Here is a 14,300-nt window from a genome sequence, read left to right on the forward strand (position 1 = left end):
ATATATATATATATATATATATCAATTTAAGGGAGTTGTAAAATTATAGAAGAATACTTTTTCAAATATTTGTGATTTCATTACTCAACTACTAAATAATATTTCTATTTTGTTTTCTTTCCATCATCAATCAAATAAGATGTATAGATTAATTTGTTATAGTTTAATATTTTTTAAGAATATGGAGTAATAATTTTATTTTTTTCACTATAAAATACATAAAATTAGTAACTCATCCGAAAGTTTATAAAATTTAATACAATTTATCCATTAACTTCAATCTTACATATGATTGTTATAGCAAATAACAATATTTTTAATCGAATTATATATAGATCAAATTCAACTATATTTACTTTCAAATGACCAATTTATTTCACTTTTTCAATGCTTATCAAGCTAAACATTCCAGTCAAGATCCACCTTACTCTCATTTTGAAAAAGTGAGATATCTCGAATATAACGAAAGAGTGTAAAATATTCTTCCGTTTAATTAAACTATTTTATATTTATATTTAAAGACCTCTCAAATTAAGTCTATATATACAGACCTCCATACAACATAATATGTTATATGTGCAAGATGGAGTTTCAAAAGATTATTAACCGTGACAATGATATTTTTATTGGCTTTCTTCATCATTGCATCAGGTTAGAAATTTGTAGATTAATAGAGTCAATTAGAAGCATACATAAATTCAATATCAAGTTAATATAATTGGTAATCATACAAAGAAAAAAAAATGCTTTGTGTGATTATGAATAACAATATGATAGAATCTCACATTTTCTATAAGCTTGGTCAATGTACATTTCTTTCTGACACCAAGAGCAGGGGCAACTGTGCTCCTTAATCCTTATCACATGTGGTATATTTCTTTCTTTCCTTTTATGACTAAAAATGTAATATTTAAAAGAAGAAAAAAAATTCTCTTCATGGTGTTTGATTCAGCTTATGGATACCCTCTCCTTCAAGTTTACTGCCAAGCAAGGTTTGAGCATGCTTAAAACATGAAAGATACTCATTCTTTATTTCAGGAGAATCACCAATGGACTTCTTGTGCACAACAAACTGCAAAACAAAAGAGCATTGATTGGAAAAACATCCAAGTCAATAAAAAATAAGCACACTCCCTGGAAAAAGTAGACTGAAAATAGTTTGTTCTTTCTTACCTCGTTGTAAGCAGCAATGCATTGTAGAAGTGCCTCTTTAGCCTTAAGGTTGATTTCTCCTTCCTAGTTAGCAAAATAGAAATATGAATTAAGAATTGCACTCATTTGGGTTGAAATCTAACTTATAAGTACAAAACCGACGTATAAGGTGAAGAACGTCAGTCACTTATAAATTTGGTATTATGTGCTGGAATTTTACATTTAAATTTACCTATTTCCTATTCAATTAAGCTCTAAATCGAGTTAAGCTTTAATACTATGCTAAAAATTTGGGTTCGGTCTAACTCTTCTTTAAAAAAAACGACTTGTAAAGTGAGATGTCTTGTACTAATAAACGTTTTTTAGGCAATATCACACCTAAAGTGGGATTCTCAACAAAATCTAACCTGAATCTCCTGCAATTCTTGCTTAGCCAACTCCACAGATGATAGAGTGCTGAGTGATTGCAACTGCAAAATTACATGCCTACTTTAATAAACAAATCAACTTTTATTTACGACAAAGTACGTATCATATCACAATTCTATTTTAATATGCGTAAGAGAAAGCTAGTAAACGGGAAATAAACCAACCAATATGACAAGTGTTGCTTGGGCTTCCTTTCTAGAACGTTCAACCATACTGTTTTTCTTCGACCTGTCTTTTTGTTTCAATACTTTATCTAAACATTGACGCGCAGTCCTGAGATAGGTAAAAGAGTAAAAGAGAAATACATGAAGAAAAGAATAATTGGCACTTAAAAAATATGAAAAAACATGATAATTTGATTTGTTCTATATATGTAAAATAGTTATGGAAGACTTAGGCGCGTCAAAGTAATAGATACCTTATGGAATTATGCAAATGATCCTTTGCTATATCAAGCTCAGCTTTAGCTTTAGAAACATCCAATTTTTTGTTTTGGTTGTAATCAAGCATTGCCACTCTAGCTAGATGAAGTAGGTTTGCACCAATCTGACCACGAGTGAAAAAAAATTACGTTTTTAGAGAGATTTGAAATCTAAATAAAATGCTAAATATCAAAATCGTTATCAAGGAACAACAAACCTGAATATGATTACTTTGAAGTAAGGTTTTCCGGACATCAAGACATCTGCAAGAGAAACAGATAGAGGATTTCATTTGCATAATGTCAAAGTTAAGTTCCCAAGTTTTTATGAACTAATAATATTAAGGTAACCTTTCAAGAAGCTCTTTGGACTGTTTTGTTTCGGAAGATGCTAGTAGTGTCAAGGCCAAGGATTCAGCTGCAATAACTGTGTCCATAGAATTCCACCCCTGTATTACACAAATTGCATCGTGTTTTTAATGATAATAACAGGCTACGGAATATCTCTATTCCGGCAACATTTTCTTTCATTCATCAAGATTATCACAATTAATTCTGAATCAAAAGACAGAAGTTGGAACTCATCTGTCATTAAATTATGCATGCACATGCGCCAATATTAAAGAGGAAATTTGATTTGGAAGAGGAAGAGGAGAAGGAAGTTCACAAAAAGAACCTTTGATAATTCCATTATGTTGAGGATCTTTCTCTGGACCATCTCAGCTTCATCAAGACGATGTGATTTCAAATATAACTGAAAAAATTATAGCAATAGCTTAATATCATTAAGTAATTGATAGGAATCAACTTAGTATTCTAGGAAATAAACAAATAACAATAATACTGAGCAAATATTCTGTTTGTATTCAATAATGGCTAGAGTTCAAATGGGATCTAGCTTCAAGAATTACAACAGATTAGGGCAAATAAGAAAGTCTGCAGACAAAAAGAAATAAAAAGAGAGGCTCTTCGAGAGGCCTTTGCTCTCCTAGGTGGGAATTCCACTTCAGTACTAGTCTGCCTCCACTACTGCTACAGGCACTATATTTATTCTAAAACCTAGGATGATACTCCTATCAGAGGCTGCCAGCTGTCTGACAGCTGTGACAGCCCATGTGCTCCCTAAAGCACTAACTGTCCTTCATTCTGTTTTGTCTTTTCCTGACATAGAATTTGCCATACCTACCAATTCCCTCCCCTTGAAGACTATCCTTGTCCTCAAGGATAAAATCTGGAAATTCTTCCTTCAACTTGCTAGCTACTTCCCAGGAATTTTCAAACTCTGGCAGATTTGCCCACTTCACCAACACTTCCCTCTCACCTTGTCCATTTAGCCTCTCATCAATAACCCTCTCTGGAAGAGGCTCCAACTGCCAATCCTCATTCATACATGAGGGCAAGGGTTGTGGCAACATTGAAGGAGCAACTGCCTTCTTCAGCAAGGAAACATGAAAGACAGGATGCACCTTGGTATCTTCAGGTAGCTTGAGTTCATAAGCTACAGCTCCCACCCTCTTGATTATCTCATATGGGCCATAGTACCTTGGGCTCAGCTTCTGATTAATTCTCTTAGCCAACTTTTTCATCTTATAAGGTTGAATTTTCAGAAATACCATATCTCCTTCCTCATACTCTACCTCCCTTCTGTGCTTGTTGGCTTGATTCCTCATGACATCCTGGGCCCTGCACAACTGCTCCTTCAACTCTTTGATCATGATATTCCTTTCAGCTGTTAGTCTATTCACTTCATCCACAGCTGACAGTGGAGCATCTCCTCTGATTAACACAGGTGGTGGCCTTCCATAGAGAGCTTCAAAAGGTGTAATCTTGAGTGAAGCATGATAATTGGTATTGTACCAATATTCTGCCCATGTTAACCATTTTGGCCATTGCTTAGGTTTCTGCCCTGTTACACATCTCAAGTAAGTCTCCAAACATCTGTTAACCACTTCTGTTTGGCCATCAGACTGAGGGTGGTAAGCACTGCTGTATTTCAACTGTGTCCCAGCTTGCTTGAACAATTCTGACCAGAACTGACTTAGAAAGATCTGGTCCCTATCTGACACAATTGATGTTGGAAACCCATGAAGCCTTACCACTTCCTTAATGAAAATTTCAGCAATGCTCTTAGCATTATAAGGATGACTAATAGGGAAAAAATGGGCATACTTAGTCAATCTATCCACTACTACAAACACAGTATCCACTCCTTGTACCTTGGGTAGTCCTCCAATGAAATCCATGGAGATATCACTCCAAATCTGAGTGGGAATGGGCAATGGTTGCAGCAAACCCCCTGGGGACAGGGTTTGGTATTTATTTCTTTGGCAAACCTCACAAGACTGCACATAAGCCTGTATTTGTCTCCTCATTCCTTCCCAATACACCACACTAGCAATCCTCTTGTAGGTTCTTAAATGCCCAGAGTGTCCTCCTACAGCTGTGTCATGAAACTCCCTGAGGATCCAAGAAATCCTGGAAGAATTTCTTGGAATTACCACCCTGCCTTCATGGAACAACCTTCCTCCTTTCAACTGAAAACCCTTCTGACTATGAGGGTCAGTTATCAGCTGCTGAACTATCTCCCTTAACTTCTCATCTTGCTGAACCTCCTCCTCCAATCCTTCCCATACTTCACTCTGCACTGTGATGATGTGCCCACATTGCATCTGCCTGGAGAGTGAGTCTGCAGCACTATTCTCCTTACCAGGTTTATACTTGACTTCAAAGTCATAACCTAGCAATTTTGATAACCACTTTTGTTGCTCTTCTCCCATGATCCTCTGCTCAGTGATGTGTTTTAAACTCTTTTGGTCAGTATGGATCTTGAAGTGCCTTCCCAACAAATATGGTCTCCACTTCTGTATAGCAATCACTATAGCCATTAATTCTCTCTCATAAACTGACTTGCCCTGGGCTCTGTCAGATAAAGTTTGGCTCATATAAGATATTGGTTTTCCTTTCTGCATCAACACAGCTCCAATACCCTTGCCAGAAGCATCTGCCTCTATCACAAATTCTTCTTCAAAATCAGGCATGGCTAGCACTGGTACAGTGGTCATTGCTTTCTTTAACTCCTCAAAAGCCACTTGTGCTTCACTTCCCCAGTTAAAGTTGTCTTTCTTCAGTAATTGAATCAAAGGCCAAGCAATCTTGCTGTAATTTTTAACAAATTTCCTGTAGTAACCAGTAATCCCCAAGAATCCTCTTAACCCTTTTAAATTCTTAGGAACTGGCCATTTTACCATGTCTTCCACCTTCTTAGGATCAGCAGCCACTCCTCTACCAGAAATTAAATGCCCTAGGTATTCCACCTGATCCTGCCCAAAAGAACACTTCTTTCTATTGGCAAACAGCTTGTGGTTCCTTAACACTTCCAAAACCACAGATAAGTGCTCCTTATGTTCCTCCTTGCTCCTGCTGTAGATCAGTATATCATCAAAAAATACTAAGCAGAATTTCCTCAAATAAGGCCTGAGTACCTCATTCATGAGGGATTGGAAGGTGGATGGTGCATTAGACAATCCAAAGGGCATCACCAAGTACTCATAATGCCCTTCATGAGTCCTGAATGCTGTCTTGGGAATGTCTTCATCTCTCATTCTTATTTGGTGATAACCTGATTTCAAATCTAACTTTGAAAAGATGGTTGCCCCTCCCAACTCATCTAATAGCTCTTCAATGATTGGTATGGGAAATTTGTTAGGTATAGTAATCTTGTTTAAAGCTCTATAATCAGTGCAAAACCTCCATCCTCCATCCTTCTTTTTCACTAGCAATACAGGGCTTGAGAAAGGGCTAGTGCTATGTCTAATCACCCCTGCTTGCAGCATCTCTCCCACAATTTTCTCAATCTCATTCTTTTGATAAAAAGGGTATCTATAAGGCCTGAGATTTGGTATAGCAGTACCTGGTTTAAGAGTGATGGCATGGTCATGCTCCCTCATTGGTGGCAGTCCAGGAGGAAGATGGAACACATCTTCATATTCTGCCAGCAATCCCTTCCATTCTGCATGCCCTACTGCTATATCTCCCTCCCCTTCTTGGACAACCTCCACTAGCAGGCCTCTTCCTTCATTGTTCAAAGCCTTCATCATCTCCTTCATTGAAGCTTGTTTGGTACTCAACACAGGATCGCCAAATATCCAATGCTCATTGCCCTCCTGCTTCCATTTAATCATTAGTACACTGAAATTTGCTTCAATGTTGCCCAAGCTAGCTAACCAATCTAACCCCAACACCAGTTCAGCCCCTCCTAACTCCATTAGGAAAAAATGTTGAGTGTAATCAACACCTTGCACATTAAACTCTAACCCTTCACAAATGCCTTGATGCTTAACCCTCTCTCCATTCCCCATCTCAATCACATAGGGTGCAGTCTCCTTTAGAGGTAAGCCCAGTTGTGCTACTAGCCTTGCATCAATGAAATTGCTGGATGCTCCTGAGTCAATTAGGGTAATGAGTTTCTGCCCTTGAATAGTTGCCCATACCTTGAAGGCTCTATTAGAAGTATAACCCTGTCTGCTTTGCATTGACAGTTGCAAGGTTTTGAATTCCAACACTTCTTCTACATTCTCCTCAGTTTGAGTGCTTACTCCAAGAGGTTCTCCTTCTTCATCACTACTGATCTCACATAACTTAAAACTCATATGCTTAAATTTGCATATGTGTTCTCTACTCCATTTGTCACCACATTTAAAGCACAGGCCCTTCTTGCTTCTTTCTTCCAACTCAGCAGGATTCAACCTCCTCCCTTTGTGCTTTTCTCCCCCACTGCCCTTTTCTCCTTCTTTCCTAGCACCTCCCTCTCCTAACTCCCTGTTTTTGAACACTCCCTTCTCCTTCCATGAGCTCCCTTTCCTTAGGCACACTTCATTCTTTTCCTCTATCAAGAGAGCTCTATCCATGAGGTCAGACAGTCCTTGACTCTCATAAAGCTTCAATTCAGCTTGAATCTCCTCTTTCAATCCATTCAAAAAAATGGAATCCAGCATTATCCTTTCCTCCCTCCTTAGAGGAGCTACCAACCTCTCAAACTTTTCCATATACTCCACTACAGTCCCTCTTTGTTTCAAACTTAGTAAGGGACCCATAGGATTCTGCAACATGCCTGGCTGAAACCTTCTCAACACAGCCATTTTAAACTCCTCCCACGTTCGTAATGGTGCTTGCTCTTCCCACCATTGGTACCAGTTTAGAGCTTTTTCCTCCAAGGCTAACACTACTGCATCCAGCTTGTCACGCATCCGTACCCCATTCAACTGGAAATATCTCTCCACACGCACCAACCATCCAAAAGCATCTTCTCCCTTAAAGATTGGAATCTCCAATCTTCTTCTGTTTCCTAAGAATCTGGAGCCATTGCCCCCACCATAGCGTCGATTCCCTAGGCGAGAATCGTGCGACACTCCGCTTCTTTCGCTTCCCTCTCCATCACCATACTCGTCATCGTTCTCGTGTCTTGAACGGTGCCTGCTAGGTCGTTCATGAATCAGCTGTCGTATTTGTTCTATCGTGACATGAGGCCTTTCTTGCTGCTCTAAAACCAGTTGCCTGATTTGTTCTACTGTCCCCTCCATGTGACTCATCCTCTGTTCCACCAATTCCACTCTATTTTCCATGTTGCTTCTAGTGTTAACCATCCAACACAGAAAAAGAACCAAGGCTCTAGATACCAAATTGATAGGAATCAACTTAGTATTCTAGGAAATAAACAAATAACAATAATACTGAGCAAATATTCTGTTTGTATTCAATAATGGCTAGAGTTCAAATGGGATCTAGCTTCAAGAATTACAACAGATTAGGGCAAATAAGAAAGTCTGCAGACAAAAAGAAATAAAAAGAGAGGCTCTTCGAGAGGCCTTTGCTCTCCTAGGTGGGAATTCCACTTCAGTACTAGTCTGCCTCCACTACTGCTACAGGCACTATATTTATTCTAAAACCTAGGATGATACTCCTATCAGAGGCTGCCAGCTGTCTGACAGCTGTGACAGCCCATGTGCTCCCTAAAGCACTAACTGTCCTTCATTCTGTTTTGTCTTTTCCTGACATAGAATTTGCCATACCTACCAGTAAGATAGGACAGAAAAGTGGGAACACAACCCCTTTGAGGGGTGAACAATGCACAAACACATTTGATCATAAGCTGAAAATTTTTAATCAAACTACGAAGAACATGGGGGAGACCAAACTGGATAGAACTTGTTGGACTTTCCGCCTTAATTGCGGTCAGCCCCTAGTCGCCTTAATTGCAGCCTTTGGCTTGCCTTAATTGTAGCCTCCAACATCTTCATTGTGTTGGCTTTGAAGGGGTAGATTTAGTCCCACATTGCTTATAGATATGGCCTGTGTTGTGTTTATAAGTGGGGGCAATTTTCACCTCACAAGCTGGTTTTGTAGGGATGAGTTAGGCCCAACCCAAATTCTGAGAGAACTATTTTGCAATCAGTACAAGACCTGTGAGAGGATTAAAAAACGACCTGTGAGAGGAAACGAAGTCTTTTAATACATACAAATGACTCCCCTTCAGCACTTTTCTGCACAGGTAAACAAAATGGCTTAAGAAAAAAAAAAGCTCAAATTTACCAAAAGCTATAGATGAGGGAATTGAAGGTAGATAACAATCTATCACGACCTCTAGCATGCTTATAGAGTCCTTAATAATGGTCTCAGCCTCCTTTTCTTTTCCTTGAAGATACAGCACCTGAACACAAATGTAGTAGCTTAAGGTCCAATTGAGCCAAAAAAAAAAACGAGAAGCGTAGAAGAGAGAAGATTTCAAGGGAGTCACTAACAAGGAAATTACACACTGAGCAAAGAAATTACATAATCCCTTAAATCTTAGAATTCTGAATCACTACCAAGCTAACACGGAGCATTGCTTCACAATGCAAACCAAACAAATATAACTAAAGCAAACTTCTTTATTATAGTGTTTTTTCAGGCATGACCTTAATTCACACTTAGTTTTAGAGTGTAATTTGAATGGCCCAACAAATCTTAGATAGGCTCTGATACCTGATACCTCTTAGAATTTGGGGTGAGTCAACTCAACCAACAAAACTGGATTGTAAGGTGAGAGATGTCTCCCATTTATTAGCACATTTTTCATACAATATCTCATTCAATGTGGAGCTCTCAACAATACCCTTTGAAAATGAAAATAGAAAATAAACCAAACACACCATTTGTTTCATACCCTATATCGCCATCTTAAAATCAAAATTTTTGGTTTCTATAGAGAATATTAGACTGTTTTACCAAACAAGGCAAACAAATGTTGAAAAGATTATAGTGAAAGGACAAACAATTACCATGCCGATCTGATACATCGTATCTGAACATTCTGAATGGCCATATCCCAGAACACGCCTTTTTATCTGAATAAATAAACATCAAAATTAAGAGATAGCATGGCCTCAATCATCAAACATTAAAATGATGTTAAGATATACTAATGAATTATAAAGTGGTGACTGATACTGAAGAAAATAACTGTCTCTTCACGAGCATAATAGGTCTATACCTTCAAAGCGCGCTGTTAAAAAACAAAATGAAAAAGAGAGAAGGTGGTTAGTATAATAGAAAGAATGTGAAGGAATGGACTAACAGCACTATAAAAATATGTTCCTGCCAGTCTGCCACAAAAAAGATAGTGTAAAGTAGTAGAGTCAATGACCATAAATGTCCAACACAAACATAGCCACTTACACAATCCCAAAGTGATGAAATTTGATTCTGCTAACATAATAATGTAAAATATAATGAATAAATGATTAAAGTCTTCGCACAACAAAGTCTTTTCCGATTAGATGGGTTGTCTATTGTTATACGGATCAAACAACGCCATAATATTTTGTCATAAAGTACGTTCAAATCTTGATTGTTTGATCTTACTCTTACCAATTATTGGACAATTATTTATCTAGGTACCATTGGAAACATGTGACTTACACATCAAACGATTTTGATATATTGGAAGAGTAATTTGGTTTCTTTAAGCGGTCATTTAACCTTTATTTATGCACTATTCTAATTGAATTTATTACAGGGTTTTTATCCAAGTTATACCTTTATTAAATCAGAAGTTTCTCAAGAGATTAAGAAAACTATGAGGGATATTCTATACCAATGGAGCTGTCTACCAAAAAGTAGTTACCGGTGGCTCAATTACCATACTATAAATTAGAATTGATGAATAAAGTTATCCTCTATGCAATAGATTAAAAAAAAAAAAAAAAAGCAGCACACGCATCATCAAGATCAGGATTGTTAAATTCAACAAATTACCTCATAGCTAACTTGAGCTTTATCCAACATTCGTTGTCCAAGGTAGAACTGCCCTAGGTTGTGAACAGCAACCGCAACCCTGCATGATCACAGTTAGCCATAGGTTATAGATTTTATTTCACATATCTTCACCGAACAAATACTGAAGAAAATGGAAATTTATAATAGAGAAAAGAGGAAAAATCAAATTCATTTGATAAAATTTTACTTCGATCCACTGCAAGTGTAAGATTTTTTGCCCTATTAATCAACAAATCGGTAATGCCACATACTAAGCAATAAAGTATCCGAAGCATCATTTATGATGGCTTCACAGCAACTAAACCCTACCTTACATCATCAGGACCAAACGATTCTTCTAGGATCTTGATAGCTTCCAAATACAACGGCTCCGCTTTGTCAAATGCCTTCTTGACCCTGTACATCTCTGCCTGAAAATACAATAATAGAAATTTGAGTTGTGTAATAACAGATTCGTTTATTTTCATAATTAACCTTTACAACAATCGCAAATTCCAAGAACTAGAATATTGTATAGTTCCAAACCAATTACGAAAGAAACAATTAACAAGTGCAGATAAAACAACCAGATTGTTGCACGCAGACGCAACATGCGGATCTTGCTCGCCAAAACCTTCTTTAGCTTCTTGTATAGCAGCAATGAAGAGTCTTTCAGCATCATCGAATTTTCCCTAGAAGAACACAGAAAAATAACACAATGAACAACAATTAAAACATATCCGAAGAATGTTAAAGCAAGGCAACAGGAAAAAAACTGCAAACCTCTAGGAAAAACTCTCTTCCTTTATCGGTAAAAACTCTCCATTTTGCTGTATGTATATTCGATGCTACAGAACCATCCTCAATTCTTTTAAATCCCCCAGTGCTATCATCAGAAGATGTTTCGGACGTTACATCCTCCGCAAACGCAACGTTGGCACTAATTCCAAGAGTTGCAACTACATCAAAATCAAAGTAGCCCATGTAAACTATTTGAGAGTATTGAATTACTTTAACCAAAAGATAGAATAATCATCACAGAAATTACACATATTGTAATAACAAAAGCATACCTACATGTCCAGATATAACAATCCATAAACAAGGATCCCTAAGATTTGTTCCCCAATCATATGCACCAGTTTGATACCAGTGTGAAAGTCCTTTACCTGTAGAATCATGTAAATAATAAGAAAAAAATATTAAAAAAAGATTTAAAAAAAAACCTTTAAATATGTATTTTTCATGCATTTCAAGCTCAAAAAGGTTGAATAAACAGAATTACAGAAAAACACAAAAAATAGTATAGAGTATGAATGGTACCCGAAAATGAGATGGGCACTGGATTTTTGGCAACTGTAGAGGCGGAGAAGGTGTGGGAAGCAGGAAAGCGAAGTTTTTTGAGCAATTTTGACATTGATATGCGCAGAGACATCTCTTCCGGTGAGGAACAAAACAACAGCTTGGTTGGAATAGAGTTTTTGTGTGGGTTTATGTTACTTTAAACACTTTCTTTATAAATTTTGGGATTTTAGGAATTTTGTATTTTTATTTAACCATTCCTCTAAATAGTGACCATTTTTTCATTTTTAAGCTATCAACATGTCAAAATGGGCTAGCCTATATGAGTCGGCCTACCAGACCCGAAAAATTAGAGAGCTTGGGCTCAAAATTAGAGCTCATATTTTTCAGGGCCTTAGGGCTAGCCTAAATGGGCCGCGGGTAACCCATTAGGCCCGCATAATCATAAATTTTAGAAAAATATATTAAAATTGATATTATCTTACTCCAAAATAGCATATTGATTTTTCTCACTTCACTAAATTTTATTTCTATTTTATTCAATCTTTCTCTTTTAAATCTTACACATTAATATAATTAACATTTTTCATCTTATTATATTAGTTTTTCTCTTATAATAAATATTCAAGTATTATTTTATACAATTTAGACATATATTGTATTTAGAAACACATTATAGTATTTATAAGAGATAATATAGTACTTAAAAATGTATTATGTTTAAAATAACATAATTTTTTATTTTATTTATAATAAATATTATGTAGTTTTAATTTTAATTTTTTAAATAAAAAAGCTCATTTAGGACCGGGTAGCCCGAAGCCCATCTAGGGTCGGACTCAGATAGTAAATCTCGAGCCCATATTACTTAGGGCCTTTTTGGCTCAGCCCTAAAAAACCCAGGACCGGCCCGTTTAAGGCCGGGTAGCCCATATTGACAGCTCTAATCATAACTAATAATAAAGAGAATTTCTCACTACAACCCACCATAGACCTCTCACGCACAATTGAATTGCCAAAAATGTCCTCCAACTTTTATAGATGTACATCTGAAAACACTTTTTTCAAAATAATTAGTTTTTTTTTCATAGATGCATTTACGGAAGGGGAAAATCTCAAATTAATTGAAAAAATTATATATTAGTTTCTCAATTATTTGAGACAATCTCAAATTAATTAAGTTCATGAAATCTTCTGTAACTACATCTATCTACAGAACGGTATTTATGGAAGAAAAAACTAAATCTTTTAAAAAAATAGGTGTTAAGATTGAAATTTTCTGTGGTATGTGAGAGATTTATGGGATGGATTGAGAAATTCACAATAATAAATCCAACCAATTAGAAATTAATTTTATAACTAATTGAATTTGGTTCATTAATTAAATCAGTAAAAAAAATTAACTTCTAAAATAAATAAACTGAAATTAAGTTATGTATAATTTGACTCATTTAAATATTCAACAAAATAGATTTAAATATATATTTAATTTATAAAATTATTTTTTAACGGATTCATATGATTCTATTTTTATGTATAATAAAATTGACATAGAGGCGCCAATAAAGATGACCAAGATGATCATAATATAAAAATTAACTCATATTTTAAATTAAAACAAATATCCTATTGAGATGAAACTAATATGAGATAGAAACTACAAGTATTGTCTATGATTCTTATCAATATGTTGTGAATTCAATGCCACGGACAAAGTATAAAATAAGGGATGAATAAAGGACAAGGGAGAAGAGGAGAACACAAATATTGGTTATAACTGCTATTCTTTTACTTTCTCTTAAAACAAGATTACAAGTTTACAAGAATAACAAATAACCTCTCTCACCCTAAATTAGGATTTGCAGCTTAGCAATGATGAGAGACTAGTATGCTATTTATAATAAAACCTAACATACTAACTAATGGACTTTTTCCACAAGGCCCATTACACAAGCCAACTTAATAAACAAGCTAACTTAACAAATTAGGGTTTAAACACTAAAACCTAATTTAACATGCTAACAACCCTAGCATCTTCGACACAAGCATGTGAACAACCTTCGACTTCATGCTTAACCCTGTCGAACCAAGAAGCTACCCTTCGGCCATACTAGAGTTTGATCCAATATCTCACAAATCTCCACCTTGGATCTAACTCTACAACATCAAGGGAACAAACTAGCTTTCTTCATGCAGCTTTAGCAACTGCATACAGTGGAAAAACTAGCAACTCGGTAATGTCTTGGTGATCATATCAGCAGCATTGTCTTCAGTCGAAACCTTCAGCACTTGGACTTCTCCACGCTCGATTACTCCTCTGACGAAATGCAGCCTCACATCAATGTGCTTAGTTCGCTCATGATAGGCTGAATTCTTCGACAGGTGTATTGCACTTTGACTATCACATTTAACAGTGATACCTCGACCTTGAAGTTTCAGCTCCTTCGCAAAACCTTTAAGCCACAATGCTTCTTTCACAGCTTTAGTTAATGCAATATACTCCGCTTCAGTGGTTGATAGAGCAACAACCTTCTGAAGTGTTGCTTTCCAACTAATTGCTGTGCCAAACATACTGAAAACATATCCAGAAATAGATTTTCTGGAATCCATACAACCTGCATAATCAGAGTCGACATATCCTCCAATTGCTGCTTTACCATCTTCACCCAAGGCTCCACCATAAATTAGGACTCTTTTCAGAGAC

The 14,300-nt window shown here is 36.3% G+C and overlaps 1 protein-coding gene across 2 annotated transcripts; it reads right to left on the minus strand.

Annotated features, from left to right (window-relative positions):
• Positions 1-680: 680 nt before the first annotated feature.
• On the minus strand, positions 681-11,800 carry LOC131661849 (uncharacterized). Of its 2 annotated transcripts, none has more exons than XM_058931488.1 (18): positions 11,618-11,800; positions 11,368-11,463; positions 11,078-11,253; positions 10,882-10,986; positions 10,625-10,725; positions 10,295-10,373; positions 9,531-9,542; positions 9,319-9,384; positions 8,640-8,708; positions 8,485-8,541; positions 2,679-2,756; positions 2,354-2,451; positions 2,221-2,266; positions 2,000-2,127; positions 1,746-1,854; positions 1,560-1,622; positions 1,174-1,236; positions 681-1,072 (listed from the first exon to the last, which is right to left on the minus strand). In XM_058931488.1, exons 1-18 carry the CDS (start codon positions 11,727-11,729, stop codon positions 935-937), a joined length of 1,596 nt encoding a protein of 531 aa, XP_058787471.1. In that variant the 5' UTR covers positions 11,730-11,800; the 3' UTR covers positions 681-934. The 2 variants fall into 2 exon arrangements, with proteins under 2 accessions (XP_058787471.1, XP_058787472.1); XM_058931489.1 differs by having other exon boundaries at positions 11,372-11,463; positions 11,618-11,754.
• Positions 11,801-14,300: the final 2,500 nt, after the last annotated feature.

The sequence above is a fragment of the Vicia villosa genome, linkage group LG3, assembly GCF_029867415.1.
Source record: "Vicia villosa cultivar HV-30 ecotype Madison, WI linkage group LG3, Vvil1.0, whole genome shotgun sequence".
In the NCBI taxonomy this organism is placed as follows: Eukaryota; Viridiplantae; Streptophyta; class Magnoliopsida; order Fabales; family Fabaceae; genus Vicia; species Vicia villosa.